This window comes from Hydra vulgaris, chromosome 13 (genome assembly GCF_038396675.1).
Source record: "Hydra vulgaris chromosome 13, alternate assembly HydraT2T_AEP".
NCBI lineage: Eukaryota > Metazoa > Cnidaria > Hydrozoa > Anthoathecata > Hydridae > Hydra > Hydra vulgaris.
In genome coordinates, this window is record NC_088932.1 from 35820001 (window position 1) to 35844000 (window position 24000).

At 26.6% G+C, this 24000-nt stretch overlaps 1 protein-coding gene across 6 annotated transcripts in view; it reads right to left on the reverse strand.

Moving 5' to 3' along the window:
• LOC100205249 (semaphorin-1A) overlaps nucleotides 1-24000 on the reverse strand; it is a 66987-nt gene that overhangs the window by 9369 nt on the left and 33618 nt on the right. For all 6 annotated transcript variants that reach the window (XM_065815540.1, XM_065815543.1, XM_065815542.1 and 3 more), the window contains exons 15-17: nucleotides 22941-23014; nucleotides 22830-22868; nucleotides 3714-3777 (exon numbers count right to left, since the gene is read on the reverse strand). In XM_065815540.1, coding sequence (XP_065671612.1) covers nucleotides 3714-3777; nucleotides 22830-22868; nucleotides 22941-23014 — 177 coding nt within the window. The remainder of the gene's footprint in view (nucleotides 1-3713; nucleotides 3778-22829; nucleotides 22869-22940; nucleotides 23015-24000) is intronic.

Here is a 24000-nt window from a genome sequence, read left to right on the forward strand (position 1 = left end):
CTGTGAGGGCTTCAGTACATAACGGCTAGAGCCTACTGTCACAAATGAGTGCTGCTACATCAACTAAAGGCAGCAATCTTTTCTTTCATTATTCTATTTTTTTCTTGTTTTTCTGTAAAATTAAAGTGCACATTTTTAGATTTAGAGCACAAAAATGATATTAGGAAATTGCATCCTTATGAATTTATATGAATTGTTTGTGATATATATTTTTGCTAATCTTAAAAAACTTTTTGGTGCGCATAAGGTTGGCACAAAATTTTTAACACAATGGTTTTAACATGACACCAATAATGAAGTGGACAAAAAATCGCCAACCTTAATCACTTTTAGATCGACAGTGAAGTCAGCATTGTCAAATGCTGACCATAATTCTAAGGGCTGTATGTGTGTGTGTTAGGGATGGCAATCCCGGGATCCCGAAATCCCGGGATTACAGACAAATTCATGATCCCGAAATCCCGGGATTAGTCTCTAAAATTTCCCGGGATTTCAGGATTGTAATAAACAATAAATAAAAACAAAAATTGATTAAACTTAATTAATTTATTTAAAATGTCTAAATTTTCGCTATAAAATTTGAGCTGCTTATTCTCCATGCAATGTTTTCCTTTTATTTTTTAAATTCTTAACGTTGGCGTGATTGTCACAAGTTCTTTAACATTAAAAGTTACCAAATACGGAAGGTATATTAAATAAACTTTATTTATTAATTCGAAGTATAATTGTTTTCACATAAGTTCATTTTGAATTATGAATAAAGATAATTAGTCAATAAATAGCTTAAAATATAACTTTTTTTTTTCAATAAGATAGAAATTAGCCTAATATCATGACTAACCACGCTGAATTCAACAGCACAAATCTCATGTGGAAACATTTTTTAAAAGGAGCAGATGAAACAGCCTTATGCAAAGTAATTACATGCAAAAAAATATTAAAAATTGCTGGTGGTTCAACGAAAGGTCTTCATACCCATTTACTTTCCATACATAAAATTAAATTAACATCGCAGGAATCAAGTTTATCCACAACACCTTCAACTTCAAAAGAATTATTAGAACCGAAAAATAAAAAGCCGAAAATCACAAGTTATTTTCCAACAACATCGAAAAAAGATGAATGCCTACCTGAAGTATTTGCCCGTATGGCAGCAAAAGATGGTATATCATTTAATACAATTTGCAACTCTTCTGATATACGAGCTGGGTTAGTTGCACGAGGCTTTGTCCCAAAATCACGAAACACTATTCGAAAAATGGTGTTAGACTACTATGAACAGGTTAAAAAACTAGTTATAAAGGAAATAATTGATCAAATATCAAGAGGCTTCAAGTTTTCCTTAACGCTTGATGAGTGGACTTCTTTTGGAAACTGCAGATACATGAATGTGAACGTACACGAGTTGAAAAGTTATTGAAATTTAGGTTTGATTTGCATTTTAGGATCTATGCCAGCAGAAAAGTGCGTTTCACTTCTAAACGAAAGACTCAACAATTTTAAAATAAAACTTGAGGACGATATCATTGGTATTACCACGGATGGTGCAAGCGTCATGAAGAAACTTGGAAAAATTATAGAAAGTGATCAACAACTATGCTTTGCCCACGCTCTACAGCTGGCAGTAATATCAGTTCTTTATAAAAATGACCCCAATTACTTGGAAATCGATGAAATTTTAGATGATGAGCACACTACCTTTGCAAGTTTAGAGAACCACAGTGATGAAGAAAAAGATAATGATTGTATTAATGACTATGCTTCTGAAGAGGAAGATTGTATTCAAGATTCAAATAATTCATTTTTGTTTAATGAAACCTCTGAGGTTACTATTAAACACCAAGTTTTTAAACCTGTTATAACAAAGGTCAGGAAAATTGTAAAAATCTTTAAAAGGTCCCCAACCAAAAATGAAAATTATTTACAAAAGTACGTAAAAATTGAGTTTGGAAAGGTCATCCATTTAATTATGGATTGTAAAACCCGATGGAGCAGCTTATTGCTTATGCTTGAAAGATTTGACAAATTAAAATATTGTGTTAAAAAGGCATTTCTAGATTTAGAATTGGATTCTAAAATTGACGATTCAATTAAGATGGACGAAAATGAATATAAAATTGTATCTGATTTAGTAGCACTTTTGACTCCTGTTAAAGCCACTGTGGAAGCACTTTGTCGACGAGACGCAACTTTAATTACAACTGACATTGCATTAGAGTTTATGTTGACCAAAATAAAACAACAAAAATCTGAAATCGGGAATAAACTGTATGCTGCTTTGAGTCACCGAATTAAAGAGAGGAGAACACCATTAAGTAGCTTAGTTTATTATCTTCATAATGGCCAGGTTACATCAACGAAAATCACAGATGCTTTTGTACCAAATACAAGTAATCAAAATAAAAAGATTATAGTAAGCATGATAAAGCGTTTTCATCCTGCAGATATAGCATCAGCAGCAGACAGCAGTTGTGATGTTCAGCTAAACCAGGTTTTAAGAAGCGACGAAGGTGATAAGAAAGTCAAAACAATTAGTGAACAATTAAACGAAGTTATGGAAAAAGGATTGATAGCTATACGAACAACACCTATAAGGGTAGAAAGTATAACTTCTAAGATTGAAAAAGAAATGTTTTTATTTGAAAGTGGTGGCACAAGAGGTGATCACCTTCAAAAAGTGTTTAACTATATTCTATCTATACGACCAACAAGTGTAGAGTCTGAACGAGCATTCTCAGCCGCTGGGTTTTTATGCTCTAAAAATCCAACACGATTAAACGATGAAATGATGGACGCTTTGAGTTTTTTAAGGTGGAGCTTTCAAAACGAATTATAACTCTTATATATTAATGTATACTTATATTATTTTTAAACATTGTTATTTTGTGTTATCGTTTAAAGGTGTTATTTATTGTTTAAATTACTTTACTTCATCAGTTAAATTAATCATATAATAGTGTTTGATAATTAAAAGTTCTTCGCAGGCTTTATCTTCTATGATTGTAAGTTTTTCATTCAATCCCGGGATTTCCCGGGGACAAATTTGTAATCCCGAAATCCCGGGATTTTTGCCATCCCTAGTGTGTGTGTTTATATATGAACAAAAAGCAATTTTTTAATAGTACTTTAAGTTTTATGCATATACAGCAATCATCAGTCATGAAATATAAAATCTAAAACAAACCACTAAAAATTACAAAAACTAGTATAGTGAGTTCTTTATATTTCTAAAGAAATAAACATGGAAGCAAAAAGAAAAAAGAAAAAGATTAGCCAACCACCAATATCAAATTAAATGTATATATTTATATATTTCTTATTAAATAACAATTTAATAACAATAACTATATAATAAATATAATAAATATAACTGTTATATATAGTTATAAAATTTTATAACAAATTTATAAACTTAAATCACTGGTGTATATATATATATATATATATATATATATATATATATATATATATATATATATATATATATATATATATATATATATATATATATATATATATATATTTGTATGTATATTTGAGCGCGTAATTGTACAATTAATAATGTAGAATTAATTTAAATCAATTTTTAAAAATTTATATTCAACAATAAAAGTTAGATTACTTAAAAATATATTCTCAATATCTTTTATCAAAATAAAAAAAAAATGTAAAAAAGATTTAAAACTTTTAAATAGATCATAGTAAACAAATACCTTTCTCAAATAGTGAAATATCAAACATAGCAAACCCACTGACACCTCCAACATAAACAGTGTTCTAAAAAGTTTTAATATATTTAATTTCTTTTTTTCTATTTCTATTTTATTTATTTATTACTTTTTTCTATTTTTATTTTTAATATAATAATAATGAAGATAATAATAATAATAATTATAAAAATAATAATATTATTATTAATAATAATAATGAAGATAATAATAATAATAAAAATAATAATATTAATAATAATAATAATGAAGATAATAATAATAATAAAAATAATATTATTATTAATAATAATAATAAAGATAATAATAATAATAATAATAATATTATTATTATTATTATTAATAATAATGAAGATAATAATAATATCTATCTTAATTTCGTCTCCTGTTTGATATTTTACCTTGTGGTAAAATCTTGATATTTTGCTACATGGACTGATCTTTTGCATAGTGAACTTTGTTATTTGGCATTGTGAATGATATTTTGCATAGTGAACAATTTCTAATTGATTTTATGAATGAGTGCATACACTAACTGACTTAAAAGAGACCACACAGTTATTACTTAGAAAAGGGTGGGTAATAATAAAACCACTTAACAAATAACTTAAAGATTTTATTCCTTGTGTTTATTTTAAAGAAATCTTTTAATAAAAGAAAGTAGACTTCATTGTATATAACTTTACAAAATGTAATGTTATATACAATGTAGAAACCCACTTGAATTAAATTAAACATGTGATTCAAAATGTTTCAATGTGCAACTATGTTTTTTAAAACATTATAGTAACATTTTGAATTATGTTCTCTTTTCAATTAAAATATAATTTTTTTTTCAAAACATAGTTATAACTTTTTTTAAAATATGAAGTCATTGTATTTTAAATTATATTAAAAACATTTCAACATTTTTAAATTGATTGAAGATCAAGTGAGAATAATTAAATATATTTTTATAAAACAATTTATTTTTAATTAAACAGTTTCTTATTAGCTGTATTTTAGTAGTCCAGCGTTTTAACTGATTTTTTTCAGTACTTTTCCTCTGTGGTTGATAAAAGCTGTCAAATTAAATTAAATTTCCGGTCTACATGAGCAATATTTTAGGTGACTGGTCAATAACCTGAGGTTACACCACTGACATACATTAACTGATTTTAATAAATAAAACATGCAGGGAGTGTACATACATTGACTGACTTAAATAGAGAGGACATGCAAGGAGCTTGCTTACATCAGAGTAAGGGTTAACCCTGAATTGATGTATGCAAACTCTTTGCATGTATGCCCTATTAAATTCTATTAAAATTACTGAAAATAGTAAAATTATTAATGGAGTTGAAACTAGTATTATATTTTCAGCAGATAATAACACATTGAAAACAACTTAAAATATTGAAGCTGGTTATAAAGTTGATTTTAGACCTATAAATTCAATTAGATCTATTCTTGGTTTTAACAGTCAAGTATATTCAACAGGATCTCATGAATCAGATAACATAGTAGACATTTTAAGTATTAATAGCATAAGTGTAACAAATGATATAATAGCATCATCCTATGTAAATGGAACAACAGAAAACGTTATATATTCATTTTTCCCAAGTGTTGGTCCTGGATATAAAGTTATTCAAGAGCCATTAAACTTAATTTACTTACCAATAACACTAAAAACAATTTCAAAGATGGAGACTAAATTGATCGATCAAGATGGAAATCTGATAAATTTACGAAGAGAAAAATTAGCTATAAGATTTCATATAAGAGAAAAAAAATAATCTAACTATAACAAAATGAGTAAATATTCAGTCAATGTATTTACATTTCTTGCATGTTTTCCCTATTAAATAAATAATATCTGAGTCAGTTGGTGCATGTAGAAAAAGTAGTAAAAAAAAAAACCCCTGAAAAAACAAAAAATAAAATTTAGAAAAAAAAACAAGAATAAGCAACCAAAAAATTTAAACCTACAATTTCTAAATTACAAACAACAAAAACAAAACAAAAATGTGATTTAAAAGAAAAAAAAACAATTAAATTTAATTACTTTAACACAATTGTTGTTGCTTATTGTTGCCACATAGTAATAAGAACACACTAATTATTACAAATAATATCACAGTAACAATCATAATAATAGTAATTGTATAAAAAAATGTTAACAAATATAATTAAAAAAACAACAACAAAAACAACCATAATTACTCTTATAAAAATATTACAACAACATTTAAACAGTTATGATTTAAAAAATAATAGTTTTTTTTAATCATTCTCATGTTATTCTTTCAAAATTTATACTGAATCAATTGAAGAAGATAGTGGGGTACCATAAACAGCAGAGAGTGAGTGAGTGTGTGTGTAAGAGAGAGAGAGAGAGAGAGAGAGAGAGAGAGAGAGAGAGAGAGAGAGAGAGAGAGAGAGAGAGAGAGAGAGAGAGAGTGGAAGAACAGAGATTGGGGCATTAAAATTTATGCAAAATCACTCGTAGGGGAGAGAGAGGCATCTTAAACAGCAGGGCATCATTTATATATATATATATATATATATATATATATATATATATATATATATATATATATATATATATATATACATATATGTATATATATTTAATATATATATATAATATATATATTTAACATTTATTATATATATATATGTATTTAATATATATAAATATATATTATATGTACATATATTTAATATATATATATATATATAAATATATATTATATGTACATATATTTAATATATATATATACAAATATATATTATATATATACATATATTTATATATCATGCATTAGTAGTATAAAAAGCGGGTTCTGGAACATTTTTTTTCAACTATATACTTATCCATATTCTCATATCATATTTCAACTATCTCAACCATAATATATTAATATATTATGGTTACATCAATTTCATAAATGAAATTTAGCTCAAGCGTAAATGTTATCTACTTTGCATTAGGTCTTTCAGACCCATAAGAAGTAGTTCTTCGAACTTAGCTACGCATAATAGTAAATTACTCCTATTAAAGTAAACTTATCAATTCTTTATTATCAACTCATGAGTTGAACGAATCAGGATACCCATACCACTTTACTAATGATTTGTTTTTAAGTTTGCGAATAACTTTTTCAATCCTAAATATGCTTTGATCCGTTTTTTGCATTTCTTGTTCATAAAAAGTACCTTGTATTTCTTCACTATTATAGTCAGTTAATTTATAAGTTGGTGGATCTGTGAACTGAACTTGTGACACTGTAAAAACTTCTTCAGTACATCTCGGTGTGTATCCTTTTTCAAACGTTCCTTTCTTTTTAGTTATCCTAACTCTATCACCAATTGAAAACTTTGGTCTTACAGACTTTGATCGTACATTTCTATTTAGATTGAACCAAACAATATTTTCATTCTTTTTATTGCTAGCTTTAACAGGTGTCATTTTAATGGAAGAATGCTTTGTGTTGTTGTATTTATTTACCATTTCATCTAAGACGTCAATATATTTTCTAGTAGAATTAGCTGAAAAGTACTTAAACATTTTATCTTTCATTGTTCTATTCTAACATTCAACTACACAACTTTTTTCTTCATTTTCAGTTGAGTATAAATCAACACCTAGAGCTTTAACATGCCTATTATAAAATTCTAAGCCTTTATCTACCCATATTTTTTGGCACTTTCTTTCGTGGAAGATTTTATTTAAAGCATTAGCAACATCAACTCCAGTTTTACTTTTCAATGGAAAAATCCATCCATACTTAGAAAAAATATCTATTACCATTAATAAGTATTTTATACCGTCATTGAATTTAGAAAAAGATTTCATGTCAACTAAATCAGCAGCCCATATTCATCGGATTTTTTATAGAACCCATTTCTTCGATCATAATTTAATCAGCTAAATTTCTTTTTGCAGTATCATTGAAGTATTTATAAGCAAGATCATGATGGTAAGCTGCATTATCAACTCTATCTATAGGTTTACTCCATTCTTTATATGCGTCAGTAGAAGTTAATCGTTCATTTAAATTAGTACCAGGAACTGCAAAGTTCAGTTTCAGGTAAATGCATTTCACCTAGAAACTTCGACCATGGTAGTTTTATTTTACGTGTTGCTGAATTAATCGAACTCACTAAATCTCCTCCTTTTTTTGATGATACAAATTGAGTTTTTATTCTTCCACAAATTTCCACGTTGCATATTTCTATTGTTTTTACTCACAACATTTTGCAAGTTTAGTGTATTTGTTTTTTTTCTACATTTAACGCAGTACAACATTTTATATATATATATATAAAATTTTTTATATAAAAAATCTTGATATATAAAAAATGGATATTATAGATTTGTCATGGAATGCAAATAGCAATAAGAGAAATAATAAGTTGTTTCCTAAGAGTATAAGAGGAATTATTGTTGGAAAGTCGGGTTATGGAAAAACTACTTTATTATTGAATTTACTTTCGAGACCTGGTTGGTTAGACTATAATAATTTACAAGTTTTTGGAAAATCTCTTTTTCAACCAGAACACAAAATATTAAAGCAATCTTTTGAACAAAAATTACCAAAAGAAGTTATTCTTGAACTATTTAGGTTAAAAGACAATATAAAAAAATCAAATGAAATCCCAGATTTTGTAATTAAAGAAGTTTTAAAAAATTTGAAAGATAAAGCAGATATGCAGTGTAAGTTTTTTGAAACAGATGAAGATGTACCAAATCCTGAGGATCTTGATATTAACAAGAATAATTTGATGATATTTGATGATTTGCAAATAACAAAACAAAATAAGTGTGAAAAATATTACATAAGAGGAAGACATAGTAATGTAGATTGTTTCTATCTTGCACAAAATTATTTTATGTTACCTAGACAAACTATTAGAAAAAATGCCAATTTTATTTGCTTATTTCCTCAAGATTCAAAGAATTTAAATCATATTTATAGAGATCATGTTTGTAGTGATATGAACAAAGATGAGTTTAAAAGATTTTGTAAGCATGCTTGGTCAGAACCTCATGGATTTGTTGTTATAGATTTATCTTCTAAAATAGATAATGGAAAATATAGAAGTGGATTAGATAATTTTTATTTTCCATCTAAAGTTTAAAATAATTTTTTTGTATATAAAAAATGTATATAATATTGAATGATAAAGGTAGTCATATAAAAGAGAAGTTTGCTCCTATTATACAACTAAGTGAAGATAAAGATTATGAAATGGCATTAGTTGGTCTTGATACATTCTACAGTTTTCCAAATGTTGATTCTTCAAATAACAATTTTAGATATAGTTCAGATAATGGAGCAACTTGGATAGATATAAACATTTTCGAAGGTAGTTATGAGATTGATGATATAAATAAGTATATTGTGGAAAAAATTACTGAAAATAGTAAAATTATTAATGGAGTTGAAACTAGTATTATATTTTCAGCAGATAATAACACATTGAAAACAACTTAAAATATTGAAGCTGGTTATAAAGTTGATTTTAGACCTATAAATTCAATTAGATCTATTCTTGGTTTTAACAGTCAAGTATATTCAACAGGATCTCATGAATCAGATAACATAGTAGACATTTTAAGTATTAATAGCATAAGTGTAACAAATGATATAATAGCATCATCCTATGTAAATGGAACAACAGAAAACGTTATATATTCATTTTTCCCAAGTGTTGGTCCTGGATATAAAGTTATTCAAGAGCCATTAAACTTAATTTACTTACCAATAACACTAAAAACAATTTCAAAGATGGAGACTAAATTGATCGATCAAGATGGAAATCTGATAAATTTACGAAGAGAAAAATTAGCTATAAGATTTCATATAAGAGAAAAAAAATAATCTAACTATAACAAAATGAGTAAATATACTAATATTAAAGTAAATCTTTCACAAAACTAAATAGAAAAAATTAAAAATGCAATTGAATGTGGTATTAGAGCTAGTATTAAGTTATCAAATTCAGATTTAAATGGTGAGCATGTATTAGCTGTAACAACACAATTGAATAGAATTAGAATAGCATATGAAAAAGGTACTGGTGTATCAATTATTTTAAGTAAAACACAACTAGTACACAATTCTAAAATAGAAGGTGGATTTATTGGTGCACTTTTACCGTTTCTTGGTTCTTTAGCATCAAGAATTATACCACCACTTGCAACAGGACTGCTTTCAGGAGTGGGCTCAGCAGCTGGATCAACTATGATTAATAAAATTTCTGGAAATGGTATTGTGTACATGAAAAAGAATGGACAAAGAGTTAAATTAACATGTGCAAGATCTGGTTTATATTTGAGGAGTAAAGAAAGTTCTGTAGGTGATGGATTGTACTTACGTAGTGGAAATGGTTATACATCAACAGGATCAGATTTATTATTAGGACCAAATTCTCCATTTGCTTATATTCCATTTTTAAATATGATTCTTTGATTTTCAAATTATATATAATAAAATTTATATATAATAAAATGTCAAATAGCATGCCAGTGCATAAATTTATAAACAAATATAAACAACCGGAACCATTTCCTATAGTTTTTAAACCACATAAAAATTTACAGCATCCTGCAATATTATTAAATGGAAGATATGATGTATTTGCACAACAAGATATTAAAATAGGTTTCAAGTCACAAAAAAGTGTTTCTTTAAAGTTTTCTATAAGAAAAGGTGTTGCATTAGTTTCATTAAAAAATGAACTTAAATTAAAAATGTTAAGTTTACAAAATTCTGTAATAGCAGAGTCTGTTGATGACATTGTAGTAATTACTAATAATTCAGTTGATGATGTAATAATTAAAAAAGGAGATTGTTTTTGTTCTGTTAATCTATTGTGTTAATTTTTTTATTTTTTTTATTAAAAATGGAATACAATAATAAAATGTACAATAACATTTATTCAGCTATACCTACTGAGAATAACAATATTTACCCTGTTCTTCCTAATTCACCTGAAGAAAAATCATATCGGTTACAAAAAATTGGCGAGATTCAAAAAGAAATAGAGCGTGAGAGAGAAAAGAGAATGACGCTAAGTAAAAAATATCATAGAGCTGTAAAAATAATTTTTGCAATTGATAATGCATTACTAGCAAGCACTATGGCACTTGGAACTATTGGAATTGGTTTTTTATCAACAATCCCTATTATTGATAACAAGGTGTGTTATCAATAATAGGCAGACAAGTTAATAAAAAAATGAATTTAAAAGCAGAAAAGTCACTCTATATTTATCACTGATTGTGGAAATTTTCAGAACCATCAACTTATAGTGATGATGAGAGAAATAAACTTTATAAACTTATCTGGAATGAAGATAGTGATTTTTATTGTGTAGAAAGAGACATTAAAGAATCACTTAAACAATGGAATAATGTTAAAAAACAGGATAAATTAAAAATTATAGATAAATATGTACTTCAATTAGAGTGTGATTTCAAAGAAAAAAAACTAATAAAAAGTATTTTATCAATGGCACTTATATTAAAATTATTAGAAACAATAGATACCATTTATAAAGACTTTGAGATTAAAAAGAATTGTGGAACGTTTAATATTGATTATTTAAATAGTTTGCTAAAACGTAAAACGTAACGTAAAACATAAAACACAACATAAACTTTTATGTTGTATTTTTAATCTTTTTTATATAAAAACAAAATGTCATTTTTAAAAATTACAGACACTGAAAAGAGAGATCAAATTGTAAAAGAATTATCAGAGAGTAAAAAAAGAATACAGCAGAATGATTTTAGTGAAAAGATTGGAGATTCTAATTAGCAGATAGACTGGTCAAAATTGTACAAGCCATTAATTGATAGTCAAATAAGGGAGGATATATCTAAATTGCAAGATCAAGCTAATCAATTTGCTCTTACCTTTTCAAATGCATATCCTGAAATACTTACTTATGGATCTAAAGAAATACTTCTTATGGATCCGAAGGATCTAATGCGTTCTGATGAATTTTTAAAGTTGGGAAAAATTGCAACAGACTATCTTAGGATGTATACTTATAGTAAAAAGTCTACAGACACTACATTTGGAATACATTCTAAAGAGGGTAAATTTTTTATAGGAAAAGTTCCAATATTAATTAATAATGATGATATAGATATAAATGGAATAAAATACATAGGTACTCCTGGTCTTTGGGAATTACTAACAAAGTCTAATCCTAATAAGGAAATATATAACATAGATGATCTTCACAATTATCGAGATATAACAATACAAACAGATGCAATTACTACTGAAAACCCATACAAACCAAAGTCTTCTCGTAGTGTAAAATACAGAGAAATAATATCACCTATTTGGAAGGACATAAAAGAAAATAGGAAGCGTGAATCAAGAGGAAAAGGAATTGGAGGTAGAGTACAAACTATAATTCTTCCTAGTGACCCTGATGCATTAGTTGATAGGCTTTATTTGTGTATAGCTGCATGGAAAGCAGGTAACACTGGAGCAAGAAATGAAGGTGTTGCAATTTGTGATGAATTATTAAGACAAGGTGAAATGGATAGTTCACAGTATAAAGTAATACAAAATCTTTTATAATTATATAAAAAAAATATATAGTACATAAAAAAATGCTAATTGTTAATAATAGGAGATATATAAAGAAACATGTTGTTGGAGGAAGTGGTATATTTGACAGTTTAATAAATTTATTTAGACGAGCAGCATCATCAAATGTAACAAGAGTGTCATCAGCTATGTTGAAGAAGATGGATGCTACTGATTTAGGAAAAAATGCAAAAACTGCTGCTAAATCAGCAGGAAAAGAACTTTCAAAATCAGCGATAGAAGCTGCTAAAAATGCTACAGTTGAAAAAGGAAAACAATTCATTGATAAAGCATCATCAAAAATAGCGTCACAACCTGTTAATAATAAAATTGATGAATTAATTTCAAGTTTTGGAGTATCTGAAAGACCTACTTCGCATGGAAAAAATAATGAAGAAGAGGTAATAACAAATATAAATAAATTGATGATGGGGTCTGCAATAAGATCAGTAAAAAAAGCTCCATGCAAAGGTCGCCCATGCAAAGTATCAAATAAAAATGCTGTAAGAATAGAAGATCTAGTTAAAATGGGACGCAGCCTTCAACTTGCGTAAATTTAGCTTTCGTAAATTTTTTTATATCGCTTTTAAGAATCGTCAATCAAAAAAAAAAATTTTTATATTGTCTATAAAAAAATAAAATGACGACTTCTGAAGTATTTAATTTTACAGAATTGATAGAGATAGATAATGGAATTGAAAGATATGAAGAACATATATATGAACCCATTAATGGCACAAATCTAAATAGTTATTTATGGTCTTAAACATACAATAACTCTTGTAAGACAAAGTGATGATAATGCAATTTTTAGGCTTGCTGGTGCAGCTGCAGGAAAAGTTATTCTTAATAGAATACAGCTTCTTATGCCAAATTTGATACCATCAGGTAAGAAAAAAAAAGACTTATTGATGAAATTAAAAATAAAGTGGCCATTCCAGTAAGTTTTAGAAATCGTCAGTGTTATATTGCAAATGTTCAACAAGTTACTTTATTTAATTGGGAATCGCCCTCACATACACCTCCTGAAAATCCTAGATATGTTATTGTCGGATTTCAAACAAATAGAGCTAACGGTGACCAAACTGTCCATGCTTCAATATTTGATCATTGTGACTTGAAAAATATGTTCATTATGGTTAATAATACCAGATATCCTACTGAAGATTATGATTTGTCATTTCCAAATCAGAAAATTTCAAGAATTTATAGAGAAGCATCTATGTTTAAAGAAAAATTTTATGGGATGACTGAATTGATTGCAAACAGCAACATAAGTCCTTCTGACTATAGAGATTTATACCCAATTTTTGTTTTTGATATTAGTAAACAATCAGAAACATTAAAATCATCATCAATACAAGTACAAATTAGAGCAACATTTAATACAGCTGTACCAGCAAATACTCAAGCATATGCTCTTGTATTATCTGATAAGATAATGGAACTTAAAGCAAATGATATTAAATTTAATAACTAAATTTTTGAAAATTAAATTTTTTTTGAAAATTATTTTAAAATTTTTTCTTTATATAACAAAAAATATACTATACAAAGAAAAGTTTAATAAGTTTATTAGAAGAAAATAACATTTCAAAAACATCTGACAATATCGCTACATTGATAATGATTGCAATGGAAAATGAGTTATTAGATAAAGGATCTATTATGGCTGAAGTGAAAGAAGTAACTGAGAAAAGAAGTTGAAAGACCTAGAATACATCCAGTAAAAGATGTTGATGAGAAAAGATCAGTTGGAAGACCTTGAATACATCCAGTAAAAGAAGAGAAAAAACAAATAGATCCAAAGTATGAAAGATTAAAAACAATTAAGAAAAAACCAGTCACTATTAAATTAACAAACATGGAGACAGGAGAAGAAACAGTATATAAATCCTTATACAGCGCAATGCGTGAAACTGGTCATGGATATAGATATCTTGAAATGCGTGATGGTAAGATTGATAATGGTTATAAGATTGAAATATCAAATTCTGAAAAATTAAAAAAAAATTAAAATATATTAAAAAAAAATCTTTATATATAAAAATGGGATATGATAATTTATTTGAAAATCTAAATGCAATTGAAATATTAAAAAATAATTTAGATAAAGTAAATTGGCATATGTTATCTAAAAATCCAAATGCGATTAATTTATTAAAAAATAATTTAGATAAAGTATATTGGGAATGGTTATCTGAAAATCCAAATGCTATTGAAGTATTAAAAGAGAATTTAGATAAAGTAAATTGGAAAAAATTTATCTCGAAATCCAAATGGGATTGAGATATTAAAAGAGAATTTAGATAAAGTAGATTGGGAAATGTTATCTACAAATCCATATGCAATTGAGATATTAAAAGAGAATTTAGATAAAATAAATTGGTCTTATTTATCTAAAAATCCAAATGCGATTGAGATATCAAAAGAGAATTTAGATAAAGTATGTTGGATATTTTTATCTTTAAATCCAAATGCAATTGAGATATTAAAAGATAATTTAGATAAAGTAGATTGGGAAATTTTATCTTTAAATCCAAATGCAATTGAAATATTAAAAAATAATTTAGATAAAGTAGATTGGCGATGGTTATCTGAAAATCCAAATGCTATTGAATTGTTAAAAAAGAATTTAGATAAAGTAGATTGGAATTGGTTATCATATAATCCAAATATCTTCAAATATGATTATGAAAAAGCTCTTAAATTATTCCTTAAAGAACCAGAAAATTAGATTGAGATAAAAGTGAGAAAAATGTGGAATTTTTAATTGAATTTCAATTAAAAAATTATCTTTTAATGCGATTGAAATATTAAAGTTCTGAAAAATTAAAAAAAAAAAATTCTATATGACAAGAAAAATTTTTTTTGAAAAATGATATAAAGAAAATGAAAATTAAAAAAAATTATCTTGCTATATAAAAATGGAAAATAAAATAACGGTGAAAAAATTAAAACAAATCGCTAAAGAGCAAAAAATTAAATATTATTATAATATGCGAAAAAGCGAATTAGAAGAAGCGTTATCGCACACACAGATAAGAACAGAGTATCTACTTGATGAGCCTGTTCCAGATATATCATCAACAATTTTAGCTCCGTCACCTTTTCAGCCTATTACACAAATTAGAAAAGAAATAAATAAAAAGATAAGTTCTTTTGCAGATTGGATTGAATCACATGTTCCAGAACCAATTAAAAAGGTTGTGAATAAAAAAGTTGATGAATTAAAATCTACAGTTTCAAATTTGTATCAAAAATTTGGAATTATAAATCCGATAGAATTTAAATTATCACAATCAGCTGTTAAGAATGTAACAAATCAGTTTTCAGTTAAAGGAATAAAAGGATATGATGCTATATCTTTCATGAATGCTGCTAAAAAAAGTGCAATTAAAATACTAACTGAAAATAGAAAATCAAAGGTTTATATAGTTCTCACTTGTGAAATGGAGCGTACTGATATTAAAACAGGAGAAACTTTAATCGCATCTGCTCCATTTAGAACGAGTAATCAAGTTGTATTAGAAACAACAGATTTAGACGATTTTTATGAAACATCAAAGCAGAAAATTTTAGAATCCTTATCATTATATCAACAAGCAGGATCAGGTTGGAGATTTGTTTCTGTTGAAAAGATGGATATCAATTTTATTGAGTATAATCCTATTAAAGCTAAATCATACATTCCACTTGATAAAAATTTAGCAACTAAAAAAGCAATAATTAATATAAAGAATGAAGATCAATGTTTTAAGTGGTGTATCGCAAGAGCATTAAATCCAACAGATAATCATCAGAAGATCATGAAAGAATTCTCATCATCAAAGAGTAGATAAAGATCTTAAAGATCAAGCTGAAAAAATAAACTGGGATAAAATAGATTTTCCAGTATCTTTAAATCAAATTACACAATTTGAGAAGAACAATCAAGATATCAGTGTCGATGTATATGGTTATGAAAATTCAGAAGTTCATATTTTGCACGTATCAAAGAATAATGATCGCAAACATTTAATAGATTTACTATTAATCTCAAATGGAGAAACTAATGATTACTGTTTAATAAAAAATTTAAGCAGATTACTTTCATCACAAACATCAAATAAACGTTGCAAAAAACACTATTGTAGAAATTGTTTGTTAGGATTTAATTCTGAAGAATCTTTATCTAATCATAAATCGTATTGTGAAACACATGATTCAGTACGTATCGATTTTCCACCACCAAATTCAACAATGCAATTTACTAATCACAATAAATCAATGAGAGTTCCATTTGTAGTATATGCTGACTTTGAAAGTTTTATCAAACAAATTGACACTTGTGAACCCAATCCGAATGAATCTTATACTAAACAATATCATAAACATATTCCAAGTTCATTCTGTTATTATATTAAATGTTTTGACAAAAGTTTTTATCAAAGCAGTCCAGTCACATTTACTGCAAGTAGTGAAACAGATGATGTTGCACAAATTTTTGTTGATAGTTTACAAGAAGATATTAAGAAAATTTGTGATAGGATTAAATTTCCAAAAAAGATGATATTTAATACTGAAAACAAGCATGATTTTAATGAAGCAACAGAATGTCACATTTGTGGAGAAAAACTTGGAAAAGATAAAGTATGTGACCATTGTCATATTACTGGAAAATATAGAGGTGCTGCTCATCAAAGTTGTAATTTAAATTATAAAATTCCAAAATTCTTTCCAGTATTACTTCACAATTTATCTGGTTATGATTCTCACTTATTTATAAAGAAATTATCAGGAGGGAAATTGAGTTGCATACCAAACAATGAAGAAAAGTATATTAGCTTTTCTAGAGTGATTAAAGTTGGAGAGTTTGTTAAAGATGGAAAGAGTGTTGAAATAAAGCGTCAGATTCGTTTCTTAGACAGTTATAGATTTATGCCTTCTAGTTTAGATTTTTTATCAAAAAATTTATCAAAAGAGCAATGTAAAAATATCAGAAAATTGTATTCAGGGAAACAATTAGATTTATTACTAAAAAAAGGCGTATATCCCTATGATTGGGTAGACTCTGTTGATAAATTTAATGAAACCCAATTACCACCAAAAGAGTTATTCTTTTCAAAATTGAATGATGAAGATATAAGTGATGATGATTACTCACATGCACAAACTGTATGGAATGAGTTTCATTGCAAAACCTTTAGAGATTATCATGAATTGTACAACGTTTCAGATGTGCTTTTACTAGCTGGCGTCTTTGAAAATTTTAGAGATGTTTGTATGAATTGTTATAAATTAGATCCTGCTTGGTATTATACATCACCAGGATTAGCTTGGGATGCAGCATTGAAGAAAACAAAAGTAAAATTAGAACTGCTGAGCGATTACGATATGATCCTAATGATAAAGAAAGGTTTAAGAGGTGGAATTAGTATGATATCAAATAGGTTAGGAACATCTAATAATAAGTGATAATAATAATAATATAATAATAATAATCTAATAATAATAATAACCACGTCCCTAATAATAATAAATATAATAATAATAATCTAATAATAATAATAACCACGTCCCTGGTAGTACCGCGCTCAACTTGTTTCTCCGCGCAGCGGCCTTGTTCGTCAAGGTTCGTGTTTCGGAGTTATAGAGTTGAGAGAGGGTTATAACCACTATTAAGTAACCTCCTCGTCTGTAGTGGCCTTCTCGGCCTTGAGGAGGTGAATAACAAAAAAAAAAAAAAAAAAAAAAAAAAAAAAAGTACATGGATGACAAATATGACAAAAGCAAAGAATCAACATTCATACAATATCTAGACGCTAATAATTTATATGGATGGGCAATGAGTAAACCACTTCCAACACATGGTTTTAAATGGATGGACGAAAATGAAATAGAAAACTGGAAATCAATTACATATATACTAGAAATAGATTTAGATTACCCTGAACATCTACATGATGAACATGATTATCCACTTGCACCTGAAAGGTTAAATATCGATAAAGTTGAAAAATTAGTCCCCAACTTGAATAATAAGAGAAAGTATATAGTACATTATGAAAATCTAAAACTATATGAACGATTAGGATTAAAGCATGGCTCAATGAATACATTGAACTAAATACAAACCTTAGAACTAAAGCAACGAATGATTTTGAAAAAGACTTTTTTAAACTCATGAACAACTCAGTATTTGGAAAAACAATGGAGAACAGAGTTGATATTAGATTAGTAACAGACAGAAATGAAGCTATTAAACTAGCATCAAAACCAAACTTTGAAAGTAGAACACTATTTGATGAAAACTTAATTGCAATACATATGAAAAGAACAAAATTAAAATATGCTAAACCAATTTACTTAGGAATGTGTATATTGGATTTGAGCAAAACTCTAATGTATGAATTTCATTATGATTACATAAAGAAAAAATATGCTCGAGCAAAACTATTATTCACAGGTACAGATTCTTTAGCATACGAAATTAAAACAGAAGACTTTTATGACGATATTTCTAAAGATATTGAAAGCAAATTTGATACAAGTGAATTTGATCCAAAGCACCTAGCAAATAATAATGTAGGATTTAAAGTTGGTCTTAATAAGAAAGTAATAGGAATGTTTAAAGACGAGGCTGGAGGAGCACAAATTGAAGAATTTGTAGGACTCAGATCAAAGTTGTATTCTTACAAAGTACACGGAAAAGATAACAAAAAATGTAAAGGAGTAAAGAAAAATGTTGTTAAAAAGTATATAACACATGAAGATTACAAAGATTGTTTATTAAATAAAAGAGATCATATTAGGAAAATGAATGTAATAAGATCATATTCACATGAAATTTACACAGAAGAGATCAATAAAATTGCATTAAGCGCAGAAGACGATAAAAGAGTTATTTTAGAAGATTGAATACACACATTAGCATATGGACACTACAAACTAAAAGACAATAGGACAATAAGACAATAGGACAATTAGGAAAGGAGGTCAAGGAGCTCAAGGGATAGGGGATACCAAAAATTATTTTTTGAAAAAAAATAATAATTTATAAATAAAAATGAGAAATAATTATAAACTTGTCAATGTTGAAGAAATAATTGATGAATCCAAATGATGCTGCTACAAAGTACTATGTTGACACAATACCTAATCCTAGCAGTTTAGAAATAGTACCAAATTCAAGTTTAACATGCATGGGAGTAAAATCCCAGACTCTTGAACCAAATACAGATGGAACAGCAGTTTTTATTCAAAATAGTGGTCCTGGTATTCTCAGAAAACTATGGTTAGAATTTAAAGGAACAAATCCTAATGGAAGTGTATCAAGTAACGTATTTATTAGGATATATGCAGATAATACGCTTTGCATAGGAAGTATAGCTTGTGATTTATTATTCGCTCCACTTGGTGGACCATTTTATACTAACTCTTTACAAGGTTGTAATATGCATTCTAATATTGAATTAGGAGGATACTTTACACTTGATTTACCATTTAAAATTTATCTAAAAATTGAATTAAACAATAAAACTGGAAATCCACTTACATATTCGTTGCAACCTTTTATTACAATAAGTTCAACACAACAAGCAAATATTTCATTAATACCCCCATTTATTTCAGATCTTAAACTATACTCATACACATTTAGATATTTGAACACATTTTATGGTAATGAATATATATTATATATATTATATAGTAATAGAAATGGTGTTTATTTAAAATATATTATAATGCATGTTATCGGTAAATCTGGAAATTGGTGGGAATCAAGAGTACGCATGTATGACAGAATCAATTCTCCTAAAAACAATGACTCAGTTATTCAACCTTGGACATCCTATAACTATAGTAATTTAATATTTCCTGGATACGAAAATAATAGCAGATGTATATACTGCTCATCTGGTTTAGTAGATTTTTATTTATCTTCATGGAATGGAATTAATACTTCATTTGCTAATAGATCATCTGGACTATTGTATCAATCAAAACCAAAAATTGATTCTACAACTACTATCTCTTTTTACAGAAATTTTGGTAAAAATGACTCCATGCCTAGCGTTACTAATGGTAGAAGATTAGTAGTAACAATAAACTCTGGTGATGAGCAAGTTGGGAAATCTGGAAGTTTTTCTGAGGTAAAAGGAGTAATTTACTATTATGCGTAGCTAAGTTCGAAGAACTACTTCTTATGGGTCTGAAAGACCTAATGCAAAGTAGATTACATTTACACTTGAGCTAAATTTCATTTATGAAATTGATGTAACCATAATATATTAATATATTATGGTTGAGATAGTTGAAATATGATATGAGAATATGGATAAGTATATAGTTGAAAAAAAAATGTTCCAGAACCCGCTTTTTATACTACTTGCATTGTTAAACTGTAGATAAAGTTGCCAATTTTTCTTGACAGGTTTTATACAATCACTTAATTAAAACCAACTTTTGTTTTAGAATTATTAAAAATTATTAATTATACTCAGAAAACTCTTTCAATTTTTGCAAATAGTAATATATACAATTTTTTGTTTGTTTGTTATTTCTTACTTAATAGTTATGAAATACATTGATCACGTACTGTAAGCATAATATAAATTGGTCATGTTAGTTACTGTTAACATAATAATATACTCAATACATATGACATAAATATTTTATACTCACTATAAAACTATACAGACTTAAAAACATTTCATCACTTAACATTGCCTTAAGTATTTTTTATATTTTAATTATAAATCTTTAATAATATATCTTTATATTTTTAAAAATTCAAATCCAAGCGTTTAAAGCATTTTTCACAAATCTAAGATTTAGTTGAAAAAAAAATTTTTCAACTAAATCTTAGATTTTCAACAAATCTAAGATTTAGTTGAAAAAAATCAAAATGCATTAAACCATTTTTAAAACTATGATTATGTCACTCATACCATTAGACATCATGATCATTTGGAGAGGATTGTTTATTTTTTCAGCTTTTTTTTCAAACTCTTTGATCATGAGCTATATATTCAACCCCAAGCCTCAAGATTGCGAGCCATATATTCAACCACAAACCTTTAAATGGTGAGCCATATATTCAACCACAAACCTCTAAATGGTGAGCCATATATTCAACCCCAAACCTCTTGATTGTAAACCATATATTAAAATCCAAACCTCTTGATTGTGAGCGACATATAAGGCTAGTCTACTTCTAACATCTACAAAAAACTTACTTAAAATATGTTTATAACAAACAATCTACTTTAGCCTTATTAATAACTAATTCATATTGTAAAATTTATGATCTTATATTTTTTAAGTAACTAAATTATTTCATAATTTATAGTCCTTTCAATGCAATGACATCGCAAATGACGGAAAAAAGAGAAAAGGGATTGCAAAAGAAATTATTTTGAAGAATAAAAAAGATTATTATGAAAATAAAGTAAAATAAGAAAATTATTGAAAGGTATAAACAAACTAAAAGATTGAAGACAAAATAAAACAAGAAAATGAATAAATGAATAAAAGAACAAATAGATTTAATAAAACAAAAACATAACAAAAGAAATTAATTAAAAGCAAAGCATCAAGTTAAAAGTAAAAAAATTCGATAAAATGTTTGAAATAATAAAAAAAAACTAATTAAAACATTAAGAAAATATCGCTTCCAATTTTTCTACACCTTTTTTTTTCTTGCCAAAAATAACAAAAGATTATTATTATTTTTTTTATTTTATTTTTTTTTGTAGAAGTTTTTGTGTTCGCATATTTGTTTTGTAGTTTTTGTGTTTTGCCTTTTCGTTTTCATAAAGTTTGTTATTATCTGTGCTGTTGTTGCTAATTATTTTTATTGTTGTTCGCTGTTTTTCTATTTTACTAATTTTTTTACACCTTTCTTTTTTTTGCCAAAATAACAAAAGATTGTTAATATTTTTTTATTTAATTTTATTTTGTGCAAGATTTTGTGATTGAATTTTCGTTTTGTAGTTTTTGTGTTTGCATTTTCGTTTGCGTAAAATTTGTTTTTATTTGTTTTTATTTTGCTAATTATTTTTGCTTTTGTTTGCTGTTGTTACTAATTTGTGTTTTCATATTTATATATTGGTTTTCATATTATTTATCTTATTATTTAAATTATTATAGCTTTATCATTTTTATTACTATTTTTAAATTAATTTAATTTACGCATGCTTTTATTTGTTATTATTGCTGTTTGTAATAATGTATTGTAAGATTTTTTGTTTGTTTATTTTATTTAGGTGTCACTCCAATGACTAGTTTTTAACTATATGAGTGACACCTAACCTAATTTTGTAAAATTATAAAAAACTTGTAATTTTTCAATTTTTGATTGAATAAATGGATAAAAAGAAAAAAAGTATTTATATAATAACATAACCTATATTATGTTTTATATATAAAATAATATATTATAATATTTATAATAAATAATCTTTAGTATAATATTCAAAATATATAAAATTTTATGTTTATACACAACATAACCTACATTGAGCAAAATAAGAGATAGAATACTTTTTGAAGAATTCTAAAAAAAAAAAAAAAAAGTTAAATATAACTTCTTATTTTTCTTTCATCTCAAAAACCAAAGATTACTCACAAATGGATTAACAATAGCTGGAGAAAGAGAGCCTTCGCCATTATTAACACTGATTTTGTAAACATTACCATTTTCTAAAAGTTTTAATTAAAACTTTACAATAAAAAAAAATTAACAAAAAGTGAACCAACTATTTATTAATAATTATGATATATACAGTGAACGAAATTTTCTTAGCCGCACACAATTTTTATCAGATTTTTCATTATAGAGACTTAATTAAACGTTTTATTAAGAAATTTCTGTATGTGATATATTTATACCATTGTTTGTTAATTGATAATTAAAAGATAATTGATATCATTGTTTTTATAATTTCTTTATATAAAAAAATTTAGTTATTTGATTTATTTGAGTGCGAAATTTGTATAGACGCAGTTCTGTTTTATTAAATTTGAGATATAATTTTTAGTTTTGGTGTTGAAAAAATCAATTTAAATTGTAAGCAATTTCATAACTGACTTATAAAAATATTTTTCATAAATTTAAAATTCAATGTTTCATATTTTTAGTGAAATGACACATGGAAAATTTTTAAATGACCATGAAAAAGGTTTAATTAAAGCATATAAGGATTCCGGGTTATGTAATAGAGAAATTGGACAAAAAATTGGATGATCTGAAAAGGTGATTAGAAACTTTTTGAAACTTAGGTCAGTATATGGCGTCAATCAAAAAATACGTAAAAACTACAAGATAACGAAAAGGAACGTGGAACAAATTCGACAATTAGGGACAAAACAAAAGTTAACTGCGAGTCAAATCATATCAGAATTAAGTTTGACAATCACTCCTAGACGTGTTCAACAAATATTGTCAAGATCTGATAATATAAAATGGCGAAAACCACTAAAAAAACCATGTTTAAAGCAAATACACAAAGAAGCACGACTTGAATTCGCCAGAAAATATATGGATTTTGGAGAAAAGTGGAAATATGTCGTATTTTCTGACGAAAAGAAGTTTAATCTTGATGGACCAGATGGTTTTAGCTATTACTGGCATGATTTGGGAAAAAACAATGCACCTCGTTTGTCACGCAATTTTGGTGGTGGATCAT